Raw genomic sequence first — 21911 nt, forward strand, 5'->3', positions numbered from 1 at the left:
CATGGTATATACCCAACTTTCCCTATTGCAAAGCCATGGGGAAAATGCAAGAGAGAGTGTGGCTAATTGGATAATTTTTTCAAAGAACTAGCACAGGTACGATGGGCAGAATGGCATCCTTCTGTGCTGTATTATTCTAAGTACATAGTGATGCATGCATAGAGAAAAAGAAGAAAAAGCTCCACAGATTTGAAATTTGAGACAATGTTGCAGCATGACAGTTCATCTAAAACAGAATCTGAGTTCAATCTAAACAAACTTAACTTTGATTTGGATTTCGACGAGCTAAGACTTATGAAGCTGGTTTGTATTCAGATGCTTATCAGAATGTTCTGCCAGCATCCGCCAGTGAATGGAACCTGTCCAAAAACCCACTGCATAGCAGCTAAAAAGAAAATATATGAGCTAACTTCCCCAGTGATCGTGTTGGTGCTGGGCTGTTCAATTCCCAGTCTATCCCGAGTTTGCTGCTCCCCACTGGGCGGCACAGCCATTGCAATAGGCGTCCCTGGTTCTGGGCAAGGGAGTGCAAAACTTAATTCAGGTTATTAACTGGTGATCTCTGCTGTGTGTCTCCACCCATCAGCTGCTGAACCCCTTATCCATGCTTTCCTTACTCCAGACTTAACTATTCCAGTGCTCTCCTGGCAGGTCTCCCCCCTACCATCTCCCTAAACTTGAACCCATCCAAAGCTAAACCACCCAAATCCTAACATGCACCAAATCCCGTTCACCCATCACCTCCTGTGCTCATTGACCCACACTGGCTCTTGGATTAGCAAAACCACAATATTAAATTCTCATGGCCATCCCTCCATGGCCACGCCTCTCCCCATCTCTGTAACCACCTGCAATCCCACAGTCCTCCGAGATCCAAGCACACCTCCAATTCTGGCCCATTGTGCATCCCTGATTTCCTTCACTCCACCATTGGCAGCCATGCCTTCAGCTGCTTAGGCCCTAAACTCTGAAATTCCCTTCCTAAGTCTCTCCACGAGTCTACCTCTCTCTCCTCCTTTAAGTCGCTTTTTAAAACCTACCTTTTTTACCAAACATTTGGTCACCTATTTTAATATCTCTTTCAGTAGCTTGGTATCAAATTGCGTCTGATCACACTCCTGTGAAGCAGCTTGCGATGTTTTATAACGTTAAATGTGATCCTCTGAGTGAGAACCGATGTAACTCCCTCAGGGTTTTAACAACCTGTTGACTTTGCCTTGGCTGAAGGATAGCCACTAGGACAAGGCACCAGCATAGTTTCCACCATCGAGTGGGCCTTCAGGAAAGGAGAGGGCAAACTGAGGGATAATGTGAAAGAGAGATAGGGATACAAAGAGTGAGAGAGATAGAGCGTGATAGCAATTGAGAAAGAATGAGAGTGAGAGGGAGAGATAGGCCGGGATTTTACAGGACTCGGCGGGAAAAGGAAGGCGGAACCAGAAACAGGTGGCGAAGGGACTCCTGCTCCGACTCCCTTTCCCATAGTGACCTCGCGCCAGCCGGCTAATTAACATTTGGCCAGCGGGATGGCTGACGACTCAGTGGCCAGTTTTGGTTGTTGAAGCAGAGCTTGCGTGGCATCACCTCACACGGAAGGAAGTGCTGGCGCCATGTTTAAAAAGCCGCCAGTACCCGAGCCCTGATGCAAACATCCTTTGTTTCAACACTCATCCCAGCAAACCATCCTCCAAACACTGACCCCTCCAGCACCCTTCGGAACACTGAACCCGCCAGGGGAATACTGAACCCTTTAGCAGAGCACTGAACCCTCCAGCACCCTCGGAACATTGACCCCTCCAGCATCCTCCCTGTTGCCAGACATTAAAACCTGCTGAAGCTTCGATGCCCCTTGTTCCCTCCCTGTGCTTACCAATAAATCCAAAAACGGCCCCTAAAATCGCAGTCTATTACCTCATTAACTATCTTAAAAGACTGTCAACTGCTCATTTTGAAAACGCGAACGGCCTCCACATGCGGCTTCCCATCCGCCACTCGTAAAATTCAGGACCGAGGGGGGGCGAGCCAACACCATCCCGCACTATTTTACAAACCACCCACCTCCATTGCTGTCTGTTTCTGTGGCGTAAAACTCCAGCCATAGTGAGTGAGAGAGATTGTGAGACTGAGTGACAGAGAGAGAAAGATAGAAAGAGAGAGTGACAGAGAAAATTTGACTTGGACTTATGATAGTTGGATATTTGGAATTTGATACTGTACCAAAATGGTAAAAAGAAAATTGTGAATGCTGGAAGCCTGAAATAAAAACAGACAATGCTCACCCTAAAAAAGAGAAATATTTTGGACAGGGTATTGTTTCAGGAGGCAGTCACACCCCTCAGGTTAAGTACTTCAGATTAGGTTCAATAAAATACAATAGAGATGGCAGGGCAGGTGATGTGTTGCAGCAGCAGCATGTGGGAGTTGGTGCACACCAGTGTGATCCACAGCAACCACATCTGCAGTAAGTGTCTGCAGCTCGAGGAACTTCGTGGCAGATTTGATGAGCTGGAGTCTGAGCTTCAGACACTGCAATGCATTAGGGAGGGAGAAAGTTATCTGGAGAGGAGGGTCTGACTACGAGTGAGGCAGGAATGGAGATCTAGAGGTAGAATTGGAGGAGCCTCAGCTCTTGCAACCTGTGTGGCCAAGAGCAGGGACTGCAGGGAGGATGAGCAAACTGACCACAGCAACATGCGGGAATTGAAAAGGAATTGAGTAGTGGTAGGGGACAGTAGAGTTAGGGGGCTAGATACTGCTCTGTGCAGCTGTGAGCGTGAGTCCTGAAGGTTGTGTTACCTGCCAAGACAGCTCCTTGTGGATGATGAGGAACTTGGAGTGGGAGGGGAATGATCCAGTTGTCATGGTCCATGTGGGTAGCAACAACATAGGTAAGACTAAGAAAGCAGTTCTGCTGAGGGAGTATGAGCAGCTGGGGGGTAAATTAAAAAGCAGAACAACAAAGGTAGTACTTTTTGGATTCCTACCTGAGCCACAAGCAAATTGCCTTAGGGCCAATACAATCAGAGAGTTGAATGCGTGTCTCAAAGATTGGTGCGGGAGAAATGGGATTCGATTCATGGGGCACTGGCACTAGTACTGTGGAAAGAGGGAGCTGTTCCACTGGGATGGGCTTTACTTGAAGTGTGCTGGGACCTGTATTTTGGCAAATCAAATAACTAGTCTGCAGATAGGGCTTTAAAGTAAATAGTGGGGAGGAAGGTTCAAAGGGAAATTTAGAAAGTCAAAGGACAAGACAATAGTGTATTGTAGCAATGCGGGTAATGATAACCAGAATAAAGCAGAAGTGACAGAGTATACAAACATAAAAATACATCAGCAAATAGGGTCTGAGTAGGGAAAAAATTTAAAAAGACAAACCTAAAGGCTCTTTATCTGAATGCATGCAGCATTCGTAACAAGATGGATGTATTGATAACACAAATAGAAATAAATAGGTATGATCTGATAGCCATTACAGAGACATTGTTACAAGGTGAGCAAGATTGGGAACTGACTATCCAGGGATACCTGACATTTTGGAAAGACAGGCAGAAAGGAAAAGGAGGTGGAGTAACTCTGTTAATAAAACATGAAATCAGTACAGTAGTGATAAATGATCTTGGCTTGGAAGATCAAAGATGTAGAATCAGTTTGGGTAGAGATTAAGAAAAATCAAGGGCCTGAAGTCACTGGTGGGTGTAGTTTATAGGCTGCCCAACAGTAGCCACACTGTAGGACAGAATATTTAGAAAATCATAACATAATTAAGCAGAGTCAACATGGTTTTATGTAAGGGAAATCATGTGTGATAAATTTATTGGAGTTTCTTGAGGATGTAAGAAGTAAGGTGGATAAAGGTGAACCAGTAGATGTAATGTATTTGGATTTCCAAAAAGCTTTCGATAAGGTGCCACATAAAAGGTTACTGCTCTCATGGTTTTGGGGGTAATATATTAGCATGGATAGAGGATTGGCTAACAGGAAACAGAGAGTCAGGATAAATGGATCATTTTCAGGTTGGCAAACTGTAGGTAGTGGTGTCACAGGGATCAGTGCTGGGGCTTCAACTATTTACAATCTATATTAATGACTTGGATGAAGGGACCTTATGAGGAAAGAGTGTATTGTAGCCAAATTTTCTGATGATACAAGGATTGGTGGGAAAGCAAGTTGTGAGGAGGACACAAAGGCTGCAAGGGGATATAGATAGGTTATGTGAGTGGGGAAAAATGGACTATAATGTGGGAAAATGTGAGGTTATCCACTTTGGTAAGAAGAATAGAAAAGCAAAATATTATTTTTAAATAGAGACTACAGAATGCTGCTGTACAGAGGGATCAGACTGTCCTCGTAGGTGAAGTACAAGAAGTTAGCATGCACTACAGCAAGTAATTAGGAAGGCAAATGGAATGTTGGCCTTTATTGCAAGGCAGATGGAGTATAAAAGTAGGGAAGCCTTGCTGCAACCGTAATGGTGTTGATGAGACCGCACCTAAAGTATTGCGTACAGTTTTAGTCTCCTTATTTAAGGAGGAATGTGCTTGCATTGGAGGCAGTTCAGAGAAGGATCACTAGGCTGATTCCCGGGATAAAAGAGTTGTCTTATGAGGAAAGGTTGAGCAAGTTGGGACTACATTCATTGGAGTTTAGAAGAAGATCCTCTTGAAATATATAAGATTCTGAAGGTGCTTGACAGGGTAGATGCTGAGAGAGTTTCCACTCTAGAAATCTAGAACTAGGGGGCATAGTTTCAGAATAAGGGATCTCCCATTCAAAACAAAGATGAGAAGCAATTTCTTCTCTCAGAGGGTGATAAATCTTTGGAGAGCTGTGAGGCTGGGTCATTGAATATATCCGGGGCTGAGCTGGACAGATTCTTGAGCTATAGGGGAGTTGAGGATTATTGGGAACAGGTAGGAAATTAGAGTTGAAGCCAAGATCAGATCAGCCATGATCTTATTGAATGGCAAAGCAGGCTCAAGGGGCCGAATGGCCTACTCCTGCTCCTATTTCTTATGTTCTTAAGTTCTTCTACCAGAAAATTAGGGTAATTTCCAAACTGGAAACATACTTAGCAAAACAGATCTTAGCAGTATGACTATTATGTATAGTTCCCATGGTAATCATCAGACAAAACATTGGACTTAATGCATTTAAAGAGAAAAAAGTAAATTTGTTTAGAAGTTCCATTGTTACTGTAGGGCCTCCATTATCTTTAAAGTGTAAGTAACCTGACCTTTCTGTCATGGTACAACAAGCTTCAGGAAAGGAGGGGGAGAATTGAAAGAGGGAGAGAGTGTGTGCAAGAGAGAGAGTGTGTGAGAGAGGAACAAATGCAAGAAAGTAGTGGCAGAGGCATTGCTTTTATTAAGAATCACATTCATAACCTACATACATAGATCAGTTATCACATCTTCAATAATCAAATCTGACACATTAAACAAATACCGTTCAACTTCCTGAACTCTATGGGGTGGAGAATGCAGTTAAACTGGTTGGCTTAACTAATGAGGCATACAATTGAATGTACATATAGTCAATAATTGTGACAGTCAGGCATTAAGTAGGCCAGAGAGCTTCAAATCTCAAAATCACCCACAACTATGTTAGGGGGCTGTTACTGTAATTGGGCATTGTGTCTGGGAAGCATCTACATGAGCTGTTGAGTTTTATTTCTTGCTGAAATGCATTCAAATATAAAATGGTGGGGGAGGAATTAAAAGTCTGTTGCTGTTCTTCTTGCTAATCGAGGCTGTTTATTGTTAAAATCTGTAGAAAGTTCCTCCTTCCCTTCATGAAAAACAACACATTTCTCCTGCACATATCAGAGGAACTTTTTTAACTGTGTTACGTGTCAGAAAACTGACTGCGAAGAAGTCTGTACAAAGGAAAAGGAAGGGACAGTACCCAAGTTTCAGGTAAGCAACTTACGTTCATAACACCAATGCCAAAAATATTGGCAGAGCATATTATTAAAAGATCAAAAGGTACATTGGAAATACATTTCTCTACAGCGGTTGTCTATTTTTCTCTCTCAGATTGTGGGGGAAGGTTTTTAATGTCTGCTGACAGTAATGATCAGAGAAAGTTGTTCTCCCACCAAAACATGAAAGGGATGGAAGGTGGTGGGGGAGGAATAAAAAAAAATTGGGAACATTTCACTGGAGATAAAAAGAGTTTGAATATAATTTAGGGTTAAGGATTAAATAAAGTGCAGACTCTTTAATGTTGCTTCTGTCATAGGATCATTATACCCTTGCAAAACTATTAGGCCAATCTTTTACCATTTATTTCCAAATACGATTGACGAAGCTGAGGTTGTTCTTAGAAAAGAGAAGGTTAAGAGGAGATTTGACAGAGGTGTTCAAAATCATGAGGGGTCTGGACTAAAGGTCTGCAAAGGAAACCCGACCAAGCTCAAATGCAGGGCCTGGAAGTGCGACCCAAACCGACCCCCGAACCCGACACATGTCGTTGGGTCCCGTTGGGGTCAGGTCGGGTAGCAGGCCTTTACATCAGTACATGGGTACAGGCCTGCTACCCAACCAAACCCCAAAGGGACCCGACAACATGTGTCGGGTTCGGGTCGGGAATTTCCCATATAACAGGGCATTGTAATGCTTTAGTCTGGACAGAGTAGATAGGGAGAAACTGTTCCCATTGGTGGAAGGGTCGCGAACCAGAGGACACTGACTTTAAGATGACTAGCAAACAAAACAAAGGCATCATGAGGCAAAATCTTCTAACGCAGCAAGTGGTTAGGATCTGGAATGCACTGCCTGAGAGTGTGGTGGAGGCAGGTTCAATAGAGGCTTTCAAAAGGGGATTAGATAATTATCTGAATGGAAAAAATTTGCCGGGCCACAGGGAAAAGGCGGAAAAGTGGGACAAGCTGAGTTGCTTTTACAGAGATCTGACATGGACAAGACAGACTGAATGGCCTCCTTCTGTGCTGTAACTGGACTATCTTGTCAATGTACTGTAAGTATCAAATGAGGAAAGCAGACTCTGGGACAAATTAACAGGAGTTTATTTACAGGGGTCTTCTTACTAGGGTATCTACATGAACACTGATCAGCACGAGGTACAGACTCATGACATCACATCCTGTGATGATGCTTAAAGTCTATATACAAAATCTACCCAGCAACAGTTTATGTACATTATACTGCATCTCCCCCCAAGTCTCTGACTTCACTCATCAGGTCTGTAACGCTGTGGGATTCTTATGACTCTGTCATAGCGTGTTCTTCTTTCACTTGCTTGGGGTATTGAGTCTTTCAGTCCTTCTTCCTCACTTTCTTGTGTGTGAGTGGAATTATCAGATGACCCATGTTCTCTGTCATCACTGTCGTCTGGGTTATCTGTTGTTGGTTGTGTAACCGGTTCATCAACTTTCTCTGGTAGCTATTTCTGTTGATCTTTCATCAATTCTTTATTCAGATATGCCAGTACCAAAGATTGTCTGTAATCCTCCTTATCCATCTGGACTATGTATAACGGAGGATACGGAGATTTCTCTACTACTTCTGCATATCAACCGATTGACCTATTGATCCAAACCAAATCTTCAGGTCGCAGGTCTGTTTGGTTCTTTGCTCAGTAACGCTAATCATGATTCTCTATTTTAGATGACCTTTCTTTCTCTTCTCTCTCCCTCACCCTTTGTGGTCCTCACCACTGACTTGTGGCTGAAGGGTGTTTGGGAGTGTGGGTAGATGTGTCCTCAACCTTCTACCCATTAGCAACTCACATGGATTCAACCCGTTCTGGAGTGACATTAATTGGTAATTTAACAATGCTAGCTTTTACAGTAGCATTTTCATGTTTCGAATGCTTCTCTTTCTGCTTCTCCATTGCCCTGGGGGTATCTCGGAGAACCCATAACATGGGCAATCCCATACATTTCTGCAAACTGCTGGAATGCCTCATTTGCAAATTGTGGACCATTATCAGAGATCATTAGGTCTGGAATACCATGTGTGGCAAAAATCTCTTTCAGTGACTTTATTACAGCTTCAGAACTCTGGCCATTTATTGATTTTACTTCAACCCATCGAGAGTAATAATCCACCACAATGAGGAAAATCTTCTCTCTGTATTAAACAGGTCCATTCACAGGCACTCCCATTGCCTGGATGGAAACAAATACATCAGTGGCTCTCTGGAGTCCTGTCTGGTTGTAGCACATGTAATGCACAGAAACACAAGAACACAAGAAATAGGAGCAGAAGTAGACCATATGACCCATCGAGCCTGTTCCGCCATTCAATACGATCATGGCTGATCTCGAGCTTCAATTCCACTTTCCTGCCCACTCGCCATATCCCTTGATTCCCTGTGAGACTGTTTGTTTGTGGGTTGAATATCGGACGATAGCTCCCAAATTTCTGTTGCAACCAGGTGAGAAAGGGGTCTAGGGGTTCCTTCTCAGTCTTTTCCTGGTTTGACCGTAACCGGATTTAATTTTAGTTTCCCCTCAGTGAATCCTTGTTCACTGCTCTCCAATTGTTGTGACAAAGAAATCGACCAGACAGGTTTTCTTACCTTTAAACCAGAAAGGTGTAAGTTTATTAACCTTAAAGCTCTAATGCGGTTTAAACTACTATGAATATGCGACGCGACCACTCTAGCATGCATACACGATAAGCAGACATGCGGCTAGAGACAGAAAAGGAGAAACAAGAAAGGGGAAAAGTTTGAAGCAATAGCTGGAGTTCACTTACTGTTTTGAGTTCGATGTAGTCTTTGATTGCAGTTAAATCTTGCTGTTTTGTTGGGGCCCAGTGCACGCTTTCAAACTTGTTTCAATGTAGGAGTCTTCTCTCTTGAGGTTTAGGTGGCTTCAGTGGATCTGGAAATTCATGAGAGAGAGAGAGAGCTAGGGAGAGAGCCTCTTTCTTCAAGTTCAGTTGTAGTTTGACCCAAACTGTTCTGTGAGCAGTTCAAAACCAAACCTGGGCCAGCAGGTTAGTCATGTGGCAAATTTTACACAGTTCCCAGAGCAATCAGGGCTCATTTTAATCAAATCCGCCAATCGAGGAACTGGCGGGATTAGGTGCAATGGTGGTTTCTCACCCCGCCCAAATTTTACTCTCCATTCAAATCAACAGAGAGTAACAATGGGTGGGGTTATAAAAGCAGCATTCTACCCAATCCTGTGAGTTTCCCGCTAGGCAAGTTAGGTGAAAATTATCTCACTCACCTCAACTCTACCCCTGCGACATGTCTGCAATTATTCACTTAACTACTGGAAAGAAAAATCACTTTGTACATTCGTTACACAAAATAAACAGGGTAAGTTTCAAAAGCACTCGTCAGTTTCAAGTTGTTACAGCAGACAAGTTCTATTGCTATTACAGTTGCTATTAATGTCAAAATTGTTTGTAGCACAGTGAATTTTTTTGGTGGGGAATTTTTGTTTATGAAATGTGGTTGTACATTTGGGTAATGGAAAGTATCTCATTTATATTCTCTTGCAGACTGTAGTAATGGAGCCTCCCCACCATCCTGTCAAAAAGGTTGACGTTCCAGACTATGTTCACTATGTCATTGGCAGCTGTATTATTGTGATTGGTACCACAGGTGTTTTGGGGAACCTACTGGTGGTGTATGCATTTTACAGGTACATCTATAACATATAAAATCCTACATCTGCACGCGCTTCCTATGTCAGCTTTTCCCATTATATATTCCCATGTCCTTTTTTAGAATAGAAACTCCCATGTAAACTTGTCACGTTGCAATTACACCCTCCCACCAGCAATGGCACCATGTCACCTCAATTTTGCATCTCCTAACCTCCGAGCCTGAACTTCAGATTATCTTTTTAACAAAACTTAGCTTGAGCAAACTCTATTTCTCTGCTTCCCAAACTGCCATCCTTCTTCTCAAATTATTAGACAAAAAGAAATAAAGACAGAATATATGACTTTAAAAATGGCATTAAATTACATATACATACCCTGGTCCAATTATCCCAAACCCTTTAGCCCCTTTCACCTGTACACAGCATTTAGACTCAACTCGATCTCCTTAAGAGATCGGCTAACATTACAGGAAAGTGTTTTTGCCCCGTTTCCAGTACAAGAATTCAGAAAGGCTAAGGCACAAAGGACATCCTGTTTCTTAACTGTTCTGAGGGACATCATTTGAAAGATCTTATTCTTTAATGTATCTGATTTGTGCTGTTTATGGTTCAACATGTTTCTTATAATGTAGATGATCCAGGAAAATTGCACAACACCAGCTCCCAAAATATTCTAGTCTGTACAATATGGCTGTTATGCTGTATTATAAATACCTCCAGTCTGTCTATGCATCCATCACTTAGATTGGAGGCTGTTCTGAAAATCTAACATCCTTTAGGTAACTTTTGCTCAGATTACATATTATAGAAAGGGATATAAAGAATCTGCAACACACCGCTACCCGAAAAGGTGGCGGAATTAGATTGAATAGGAAATTTCAAAAGGCAATTGGACATGAGTTTGGACAGAACTATTTTGTACAGTTACGGGGAGTAAGCTGGGGTGTGGGACTAAATTGGGTAGCTCTTTCAAAGAGCTGGAGCAGGCTAGATGGGCTGAATGCCCCCCTTCTGTGATGCAAGATTCTATGGGCTGGATTTTAAGTGCCTGCCGCCAGGAGCAGCGATGGCCGAATAAAATGGGCACCGCCGAGCTGCCGCAATCTCCCGCGTGGCGGCTCATTTAAATACCCAAGTCAGCCCGTGCTGCCAATCACATGGAGGGACCGGGCTCTCCGACATCGGCAATGGCGTCAGCTGCCTGTGCATAGACGTGGAGCCTTTTTAAAGGACAGCCAGCCCTGCCATTTAATTTGAATTTTTAAATGGATTCCGCCCCCCCCCCACCCCCGTTCAAATCAAAATTCTAATGCCACATTCCCAACCCCCAAAACCAATAAAATTAAGTATCAGCCCTTCCCCACAAACCCCCCCGCCCCCCCCCCAAACACTTACCTTACAAATATTACCTTCCCCTCCCCCAGACTGTACAAAGTTCACAGTTCACCCCGACACTAATGACGAGAGTTTGACCTCATGCCCCCCCATCCCTGCACTGAAAATCTCATGTTCCCCCTTCCCCACCAGTGTGGCACCTGCCTTCCCCAGATGGGAAAGTAAAGGCACGGGAGTGCCGGCCACTGCTCTGAAGATCGCAGCAGGCCTGTAAGATGGCAGGTAAGTGTATTTTTATTTATTCATTTAATTCATTTACATATATTATTCTGGGTCTCATTGCCCAATGGCAGGGCGGGGTGGAGCCATGGAGCCTCGCTGCTGCCTGGAGATCGGGCCCGGCCCTCCCAGCGTCACGCTCCATGGCAGGCCTCTGCCAGAATGATCTTCCAGCATCCCCACCATGGAACCCGGCGTCAGGGGCCATGTAAAATCCCGGCCTATGATTCTATTCCATGAAAAATAACTGTGATCCACTGCTGGCAATTGCCTCAGAGTTTAATCCCACCTCACACTGTAACTTTACGGAAAGTGTAGCGGACACTTAATTTGTGCGTGAAAATACTTACTTTGCGCTCTTGCATCCTTTCCGACAAAATATCTGTGGCGAAGTCAGAGCAACTCTGAGGGAATCCTGGCCCTGAGTCTTCTTCATGAAAAAAAATGAGCAAAAAATCCCAAACTGTGGCATTGGAACAGGAGGAGGACATTCAGCCCCTCGAGCCTGTTCCACCATTCAGTAAGATCATGGCTGATTTGCAACCTAACTCCATCTACACACCTTTGCCCCATATCTCTTAATACCTTTGATTAACAAAAAGCTTATCAATCTCAGAATTAAAATATACAATTGATCGAGTGTCAATTGCAGTTTACAGAAGAGATTTCAAATTTCTACAAACCCTTGTGTGTAGAAGTTTATTTCCTAATTGAACTCCGGAAGGACTGGCTGTAATTTTAAGACTACACTCCCTCATCCTAGATTCCCCAACAGCAGAAATAGTTTCTCTCTATCTGCCCTGTCTGTTCACCTTAATATCTTGAATTTCGTATCACCCTCAATGTATAGATAAATGGATCTATAGTCAAAATATATAAAATGGAATCATTGCATCCTTCTCTTTCATTTATAAATGGCCTTTGCCTCATTTTTCATTTGGTGGCAAGAATGTGTTACCCCTCAACCCAAGTCCTCCTCCCCTTCTGCCCAAAATCGGTTGCGGCATAATTTCTAGGCCTTTATATGAAAGGGGTATTTAATGTCTTTTTTGGCCTCCTTGACTCGAGAGACAATGGGTAAGCGCCTGGAGGTGGTCAGTGGTTTGTGAAACAGTGCCTGGGGTGGCGATAAAGGCCAATTCTAGAGTGACAGACTCTTCCACAGGTGCTGCAGATAAAATTGGTTGTCGAGGCTGTTACACAGTTGGCTCTCCCCTTGCGCTTCTGTCTTTTTTCCTGCCAACAGCTAAGTCTCTTCAACTCGACATGCTTTAGCCCTGCCTTTATGGCTGCCCGCCAGCTCTGGCGATCACTGGCAACTGACTCCACGACTTGTGATCAATGTCACAGGACTTCATGTCGCATTTGCAGACGTCTTTAAAGCGGAGACAAGGACGGCCGGTGGGTCTGATACCAGTGACGAGCTCGCTGTACTATGCGTCCTTGGGGACCTGCCATCTTCCATGTGGCTGACATGGCCAAGCCATCTCAAGCGCCGCTGTCTCAGTAGGGTGTATATGCTGGGGATGTTGGCCGCCTCGAGGACTTCTGTGTTGGAGATACAGTCCTGCCACCTGATGCCAAGTATTCTCCGGAGGCAGCGAAGATGGAATGAATTGAGACGTCGCTCTTGGCTGACATACGTTGTCCAGGCCTCGCTGCCGTAGAGTAAGGTACTGAGGACACCAGCTGGATACACTCGGACTTTTGTGTTCCGTGTCAGTGCGCCATTTTCCCACACTCTCTTGGCCAGTCTCGATATAGCAGTGGAAGCCTTTCCCACGTGCTCGTTGATTTCTGCATCGAGAGACAGGTTACTGGTGATAGTTAAGCCTAGGTAGGTGAACTCTAGAACCACTTCCAGAGCGTGGTCACCGATATTGATGGATGGAGCATTTCTGACGTCCTGTCCCATGATGTTCGTTTTCTTGAGGCTGATGGTTAGGCCAAATTCGTTGCAGGCAGCCGCAATCCTGTCAATGAGTCTCTGCAGATACTCTTCAGTGTGAGATGTTAATGCAGCATCGTCAGCAAAGAGGAGTTCCCTGATGAGGACTTTCCGTACTTCGGTCTTCGCTCTTAGATGGGCAAGGTTGAACAACCTGCCACCTGATCTTGTGAGGAGGAAAATTCCTTCTTCTGAAGACTTGAACGCATGTGAAAGCAGCAGGGAGAAGAAGATCCCAAACAGTGTAGGTGCGAGAACACAGCCCTGTTTCACGCCAGTCAGGATAGGGAAAGGGGTCTGATGAGGCGAGGCTATCCTGAATTGTGCCTTTCATATTGTCATGGAATGAGGTGATGATACTTAGTAGCTTTGGTGGACATCCGATCTTTTCTAGTAGTCTGAAGAGACAACGTCTGCTGACGAGGTCAAAGGCTTTGGTGAGATCAATGAAAGCAACGTAGAGGGGCATCTGTTTTTCACGGCATTTCTCCTGTAGCTGGCGAAGGGAGAACAGAATGTCAATGGTGGATCTCTCTGCTCGAAAGCCACACTGTGCCTCAGGGTAGACATGCTCGGCCAGCTTCTGGAGCCTGATTAAAGCGACTCGAGCAAAGACTTTCCCCACTATGCTGAGCCGGGAGATTCCACGGTAATTGGTGCAGTCACCGCGGTCACCCTTGTTCTTATCGAGGGTGATGATATTGACATCACGCATGTCCTGTGGTACTGCTCCTTCGTCCCAGCACAGGCAAAGCAGTTCGTACAGCGCTGAAAGTGTAGCAGGCTTGGCACTCTTGATTATTTCAGGGGTAATGCCGTCCTTCCGAGGGGCTTTTCCACTGGCTAGAGAATCAATGGCATCACTGAGTTCCAATTTTGTTGGCTGTACGTCCAGCTCATCCATGACTGGCAGAGACTGGGCTGCATTGAGGGCGGTCTCAGTGACAACATTTTCCCTGGAGTACAGTTCTAGGTAGTGCTCCACCCAGCGGTCCATTTGCTTGCGTTGGTCAGTGATTATGTCCCCTGATTTAGACTTGAGGGGGCGATCTTCTTGATGGTTGGCCCAAAAGCTCTCTTAATGCCATCATACATTCCTCTGATGTTTCCGGTGTCAGAGGCCAGCTGAATATGACTGCATAGGTGTTGCCAGTAGTCATTTGCGCAGCACCTGGCTGTACTTTGTGCAGCGCTTCTGGCTGCTTTAAGTGCTACAGATGTTAACGCGCTGGGGGCTTTCTTGTAGTTCAGCAGTGCAATGCGCTCAGCGGCTATGACAGGTTCCAGCTCTTCAAAGTGAGATTGAAACCAGTCTGCATTCTGCTTCACACGTTTGCCATAGGTGGTCAAAGCTGACTCATAGATGACGTCTCTGATGTGGGCCCACTTGGTCTCTGCATCCCCTGCAGGAGTCTTTTGAAGGGCTTTTTCAAGTGAATTTAGAAACTTATGTAACAGCTGTGGATGAGAAATTATGCTAGTGTTGATGAGCGGGCGGCCCTTCTGCTTGGAGTGATGCAGCTTCTTTGGTTTGAGTCTAACCTTGCTGCACACTAGGGAGTGGTCAGTGTCGCAGTCCGCACTGTGGAAGCTGCGTGTGATTTGAACGCTGTTTAAAGAGGCTCGCCTTGTGATGATGAGGTCCAGCTGGTGCCAACGATGTGATCTTGGGTGCCTCCAAGAAACCTGGTGACAGGGTTTAGTGTGAAAGAACGAGTTTAGATTAAGATTAGATTAGAGATACAGCACTGAAACAGGCCCTTCGGCCCACCGAGTCTGTGCCAAACATCAACCACCCATTTATACTAATCCTACACTAATCCCATATTCCTACCAAACATCCCCACCTGTCCCTATATTTCCCTACCACCTACCTATACTAGTGACAATTTATAATGGCCAATTTACCTATCAACCTGCAAGTCTTTTGGCTTGTGGGAGGAAACCGGAGGACCCGGAGAAAACCCACGCAGACACAGGGAGAACTTGCAAACTCCACACAGGCAGTACCCGGAATCGAACCCAGGTCCCTGGAGCTGTGAGGCTGCGGTGCTAACCACTGCGCCACTGTGCGAGTTGGTGATGCAGAGGTTGTGATAGGTACACAACCCAAGCAGTCTCTGTCCATTCTCATTCATCCTTCCAATGCCATAGCGCCCAAGGCAGGAGGACCATGAGTGTAATTCAACCAATTTGATGAAATCTGATTTCTATGGAATTGATTGTGGCAGCATCAGAATTTCATGTCACTAACATTATCTGGTACTGTACTTCATATATATATATATTTAATATATATGTAAAACAACATATGTCTATAGAGCCTTTAGCTGAATAAAACATACCATGGTGCTTCACAGGAGCATTATAAAACAAAATATGACACAGAACCACATAAAGAGATACTTGGTCAGATTACAAGAAGCTTGGTCAGAGGTTGGTTTTAAGGAGTGTCTTCAAGGAGGAAAGTGAGGTAGAGAGGTGGAGAGGTTTAGGGATGGAATTCCAGAGCTTAGGGTCCAGGCAGCTGAAGGCACGTTGGCCAATGGTGGAGCGATTAATTTCGGGGATTCTCAAGAGGCCAGAATTAGATGAGTGCAGATATCTTGGAGGGTTGTGGGGCTGGAGATAGAGAGGGTGAGGCCATGGAGGGAATTGAAAACAAAGATGAGAATTTTAAAATCAGGACACTGCTTGACCAGGAGCCTTTGTAGGTCAGCGAGCACAGGGGTGATAGGAGACCAGGACTTGGTGTGAGTTAAGACATGAGCAGCATACATAGATAGAGAAGCGGAATATTTTAAAGTATAGTTTTGAATAAGCTGAAAATGTCCCCGGTTAATAAACATAAAACATGTTGACATCTGATTATATCTGGGTTCATAACATAAAGAGGTGTCAAAATCACCTTCTCCTTTAAATCCAAAATATTGTAAGATATTCCCACATTTGCAAGATTTTATGGACTCTGAACTTTATTCATCACAAAAGTAAATTGAACAGCTCTGCATAGCAAGACATTGCAAAACTATGAGAAGCTACAATGAATTAGACACATGGGGTGTAGAGCATGGCTACCCGACCCGAACCCGACCAGACCCGATGACATGAGTCCGGTTCGGGCCAGGTCGGGTCTCTCTTCTGGGTCAGGCATTCGGGCTCAGGTCGGGTTGGGCCGGGTTGGACACAGTGCTGCCTTTTGCTCAGGAAGGGAAAAGCTTCAAACTTTGAACAGCCAGGACATCAAGGCGGGAAACGTACATCCGGACTCCACACTAGTCTGCAGTGAGCGAGTGAACGGCTCCATTCCATCCAAGGTAGAGCGCAACCTCTTTGATATAATCAACTGCATTCCGGTGGTCAGGTCGGGTTGGGTCGGGTCGGGCGCAGGAAAAAATCAAAGGACTTGGGCCAGGTCGGGTTCGGGTTGGATGTGGTTCTGTTGGCCCCAGGTCAGGTTTCAATTGCATACCCAAGCAGGCCTTTAATGAGGTGCATCCGTTTTGATGGAAAGAATAGACAAGGTGCAATGTTCCAGAGTTTTCCACTTGCTGACGTACCTAAACCATTTCACGAGAAATGGTCCTGACAAGTTCAGGCCAGAAAAATTCCTCATTGCATCTAACTACCCACACGGAAATGAAAAGAATTTATTTTCACTAGGCAGCTGATCAGTGTGGAAATCTCTCCACTGGATTAGGAAGGTAAGATGTAACTAGATTGGTTAATATTTGCTTTTTGCAAATGCGCTACTTGTTACAAGGGATTTCCTGGCAATTGCTGGAATTGCTCAACTGAACAGGCCAGACGAATGATTAAATTTCCTTTATTTGATTGTGACAATGAAGAGCAGTTACTTATCAAAATCTGGCTTTGGAGTTGGTAACTTGAACAACACATGTTATTGAGAGAAGCGATAAATTCAAAAAACCCATGCCCAGACTTTGTACAGCTTGAGGAGTTTACAGAAGTGAAATAGGGCGAGGTCATAGAGAGATAAAACACCAGAATAAGAATTTTAAAACTGAGGGATTGATGGATCAGGAGCCAGTGTAACTCAGGGAGCACCGGAGGGTGGGGTGGGGGTTGGTAATGGTGGGGGGGTGGGGCGGTGGTGAACAAAACTTGACTTGAGTTAGGATACAGGCAGCAGAAAGCTCGGCCATGCATGTGTGTGTGGACAGAAGCAGGTTCAGCTGCAATGCAACCAATGGAGAAATAACCAGGACTCCAGCAATGCTGTCGTGAATGGCTTTAGTAACAGGGACTTGGGAAACTATCTAGGCCTCAATTACAGTGGGCTGCATGAGGCAAGCAGAGCAGGACACAGGGAAAACTCCCGTAAAGCATTTCGAGCCGGCAGCAGGAGAGCTCATCAATGCATCAGTACAGCTCAAAACTAACAAATGTTGGGAGAGCTGTCATCGAGCAAAACTGCTCCAGGCTGGAGAGAGCACATTTTAAAAACAAATTGTAATGCTGTGAAGGACAATGACCTGACTCCTTCATGTGAAAATAAATCCAAGAGAGAGAAGGGTTTAAATCCTGGGCAGAGAGAGAGGTAGAGATTTGGCAAAATTGGCATTTGTTGGTAAGAAACAAGGGTCAACAGAGCCCACCATGTGATCACACCACCAGGGAGAAGTTCTGCACTACTTGGTGAAACTGCCCCAGTTGAGAGTTCCAATCACAAATTGTGCTGAAATACCAACAGTCCGCTGCTTTGTAGGAAACTTTGTCCCTGTATCTCAAGCATTTGGATATTACACAGTGAATTTTTGGAAAATGTACATGCAGGTTAGTTTTACATTTAATGATTGTCAACCAGACATTTTGAAATGAGACAGCCTTACGATTGCTGGTGGAAACACTGCCTATCAACTAGCTGAAGCTTATATAATTCAGGGACTTACATAGCTGTTGGACATTGAGAGGCTGTGGTGGCTATGACACAAGGAGAGGAAAGAGCAAACAAAATATGTGGAAGATGTCAAATGCTTATAAAACAAATAGTTCTTAGAATCATAGAACGTTTATGGCACAGAAAGAGGCCATTTGGACCATTGTGTCTGCACCGGCCGATAAAAAAGAGCCACCCAGCCTAATCCCACCTTCCAGCATTTGGTCCGTAGCCCTGCAAGTTACGCCACTTCAGGTGCACATCCAGGCACCTTTTAAATGAGGTGAGGTTTTTCTGCCTCTACCACCCTTTCAGGCAGTGAGTTCCAGACCCCAACCACCCTCTGGGTGAAAAAATTGTTCCCTTAATCCCTCTACCAATCACTTTAAATCTATGCCCCCTACAGTCACTGACCTCTCTGCTAAAGTAAATAAGCCCTTCTCATCCACTTTATCCAGGCCCCTCATAATTATGCGAGGGGCCTTCAATTAAATCTCCTCTATGCCTCCTCTGTTTTAAGGAGGACATCCCCAGCCTATCCAATGTTCCAGTCCTGGAAACATCCTCGTAACTCTTCTCCATACCTTCTCTAGTGCAATTATATCCCTTCTGTAATGAGGTGACCAGAACTACACAGCCGTGGGCTGGATTTTAACAGCCTGCTGCTGGGACCGGCGGCTGGCGAAAGAAATGGCGGCCTGCACATGCGGGCCGTGTGGCAGCTCATTTAAATACCCGAGTCGGCCCACTGCCCCCCACCCAATCACATGGAGGGGCGGGCTGTCTGTCGCCAGCAAAAACGTCAGCTACCTGTGCGCAGGCGCGGGTGCCATTTTGAAAGGGCAGCCAGCCCTGCCAGTAAATCTAAATTTTAAAGAAATACCCCCCAAAATGTACGGAATAAAATTCTAACGCCCCTTTCCCACTCCCCAATAACAATTAAATTAAGGATCTGCCCTTCCCCCACCAAAACACTTACCTTTAGAATACGACCCCACCCCACCAATCTTTTTTTTTATTCGTTCAAGGGATGTGGGCATCACTGGCTAGGCCAGCATTTATTGTCCATCCCTAATTACCCTTGAGAAGGTGGTGGTGAGCTGCCTTCTTGAACCGCTGCAGTCCAAGTGGGGTAGGTACACCCACAGTGCTGTTAGGAAGGGAGTTCCAGGACTTTGGCCCAGCGACAGTGAAGGAACGGCGATATAGTTCCAAGTCAGAATGGTGTGTGACTTGGAGGGGACCTTGCAGGTGATAGTGTTCCCTTGGATCTACTGCCCTTGTCCTTCTAGGTGGTAGGGGTCGCGGGTTTTGAAAGTGCTATCTAAGGAGTCTTGGTGCATCTTATAAATGGTACACACTGCTGCCACTGTGCGTCGGTGGTGGTGGTGAGAATGTTTGTAGATGGGGTGCCAATCAAGCGGGCTGCTTTGTCTTGGATGGTGTTGAGCTTCTTGAGTGTTGTTGGAGCTGCACCCATACAGGCAAGTGGAGAGTATTCCATCACACTCCTGACTTGTGCCTTGTAGATGGTGTACAGGCTTTGGGGAGTCAGGAGGTGAGTTACTCGCCACAGGATTCCTAGCCTCTGACCTGCTCTTGTAGCCATGGTATTTATATGACTACTCCAGTTCAGTTTCTGGTCAATGGTAACCCCCAGGATGTTGATCATGGGGGATTCAGCAATGGTAATGCCATTGAATGTCAAGGGGAGATGGTTAGATTCTCTTTTGTTGGAGATGGTCATTGCCTGGCACTTGTGTGGACCGACTGTAACTTGCCACTTATCAGTCCTATCCTGGATATTGTCCAGGTCTTGCTGCATTTCTACACGGACTGCTTCAGTATCTGAGGAGTCGCAAATGGTGCTGAACATTGTGCAATCATCAGCGAATATCCCCACTTCTGACTTTATGATGGAGAGAAGGTCATTGATGGAGCAAATGAAGATGATTGGGCCTAGGACACTACCCTGGGGAACTCCTGCAGTGATGTCCTGGAGCTGAGATGATTGACCTCCAACAACCACAACCATCTTCCTTTGCGCTAGGTACGACTCCAGCCAGCGGACAGTTTTCCCCCTGATTCCCATTGACTCCAGTTTTGCTAGGGCTCCTTGATGTCATACTCGGTCAAATGCTGCCATGATGTCAAGGGCAGTCACTCTCACCTCACGTAGTAAAGTAACTGTAAAATGTTCACAGATCACCCCTTCCCACCATCCCCTGCACTGATGATGATTATTTGCCCCCCCCCTTGCAACCCCCCTCCCGCACTGAAAATCCTAATTCCCCCCCACCACTCCCCACCAGTGTCACGCCTGCTTTCCCCAGACGGGAAAGTGAAGGCGCGAGAGTGCCGGCCGCTACTCCGAAGATGGTGGCGGGCCTGAAAGATCACAGGTAAGTTTATTCAAATGTATTCATTTTATTCCTTTACATATTTAGATGCAGGTTCCGTCGCCCAGCGATTTTCCGTCACCCCCACCAAGGAGCCTGACGCGGGAGCCCTGTAAAATCTAGCCCAGTACTCAAATTGTGGCCTAACTAATGATTTATACAGTTCCAGCATAATCTCCCAGCTCTTACATTCTATTCCTTGGCTAATAAAGGAAAGGATTCCACATGCCTTCTTAACCACCTTATCGACCTGTCCTGCTACCGTCAGGGATCTGTGGACATTCACTCCAAGGTCCCTCACTTCCTCTACACCGCTCGGTATTCTCCCATTTATTGTGTATTCCTTTGCCTTGTTTGACCTCCCCAAATTCATCACCTCACACTTTAAAGGCCTGCTCAGTTCGGGAAAAAGAACCTGACCGATCCACAGCAGACCCGAGTCTGACCCAGCCTGAGTCCCTCCAATTTCACTCTGAGCCTAACCTGACCCGACCCCAACCCGACCATCCCTTTACTTACCTTCTGACTGGGAAGCTCCACGAAGCTGCAGCGCATGTGTGATGATGTCATAGTGACATCACTCGCTCACTGCGCAGACTCAGTTTCGTCCCGGACTCCCAGCTCAGATAAGTTTTTTAATTTCAATACTTACCAGCAGAGCACTTACCATGTGTGTCCAGCCCGACCCGACCCGAGCCTGACCCGTACCTGGCCCGACCCGACCTGAGCCCGAAAGCCGGACCTTGAAGAGGGGCCCGACCCAGCCCGAGCCCGACACATGTTGCCGGGTCCCGTTGAGTTCGGGTTGGGTAGCAGGCCTTTATCACACTACTCTGGGTTAAATTTCATTTGTCACTTTTCTGCCCACCTGACCAGTCCATTGATATCTACCTGCAGTCTACAGCTATCCTCTTCACTATCAACCACACAGCCACTTTTTGTGCCGACTGCAAACTTCTTGATCATTTACATCAGTTACATCCAAATCGTTAATATATACCATAAAAAGCAGGGGACCTAGTACTGAGCCCTGCAAAAACAGCTTTCCAGTTGCAAAAACACCTGTCAACAATTACCTGTCAACAAGCTCTTTTTTCTTGATTGTTGTAGTCAACACTCAGGCAGTCATTAGGGAAATGGTCAATAGCTTAGATAGGCTAGCAGAATCAGCAGACAAGTGGCAGATGAAATTTAATATAGAGAAATGTGAGGTGATACATTTTGGCAAAGGGTTAGGGAGAGGCAATCTAGACTAAACGGCACAGTTCTAAGGAGTGTGCAGGGACAGAGAGACTGGGGGTTCATGTGCATAGATTGAGGGGAGATTTGATAGAGGTGTACCAGATTCTGACAGGTTTGGATAGGGTAGACAAGGAAAAGTCATTCCCAGTAGCTGATGGTACAAGGAGTAGTGCTACAGATTTATGGATTATGCGAATGCATGCAGGGGGATGTGAGGAA

The 21911-nt window shown here is 45.5% G+C and overlaps 1 protein-coding gene across 1 annotated transcript in view; it reads left to right on the forward strand.

Moving 5' to 3' along the window:
- The first annotated feature begins 204 nt into the window (after positions 1-204).
- LOC137372900 (melanopsin-like) overlaps positions 205-21911 on the forward strand; it is a 55138-nt gene continuing 33431 nt past the window's right edge. The window contains exon 1 of the mRNA XM_068037365.1: positions 205-429. Coding sequence (XP_067893466.1) covers positions 205-429 — 225 coding nt within the window. The remainder of the gene's footprint in view (positions 430-21911) is intronic.

Source organism: Heterodontus francisci, chromosome 1 (assembly GCF_036365525.1).
Source record: "Heterodontus francisci isolate sHetFra1 chromosome 1, sHetFra1.hap1, whole genome shotgun sequence".
NCBI classification, from domain to species: Eukaryota; Metazoa; Chordata; class Chondrichthyes; order Heterodontiformes; family Heterodontidae; genus Heterodontus; species Heterodontus francisci.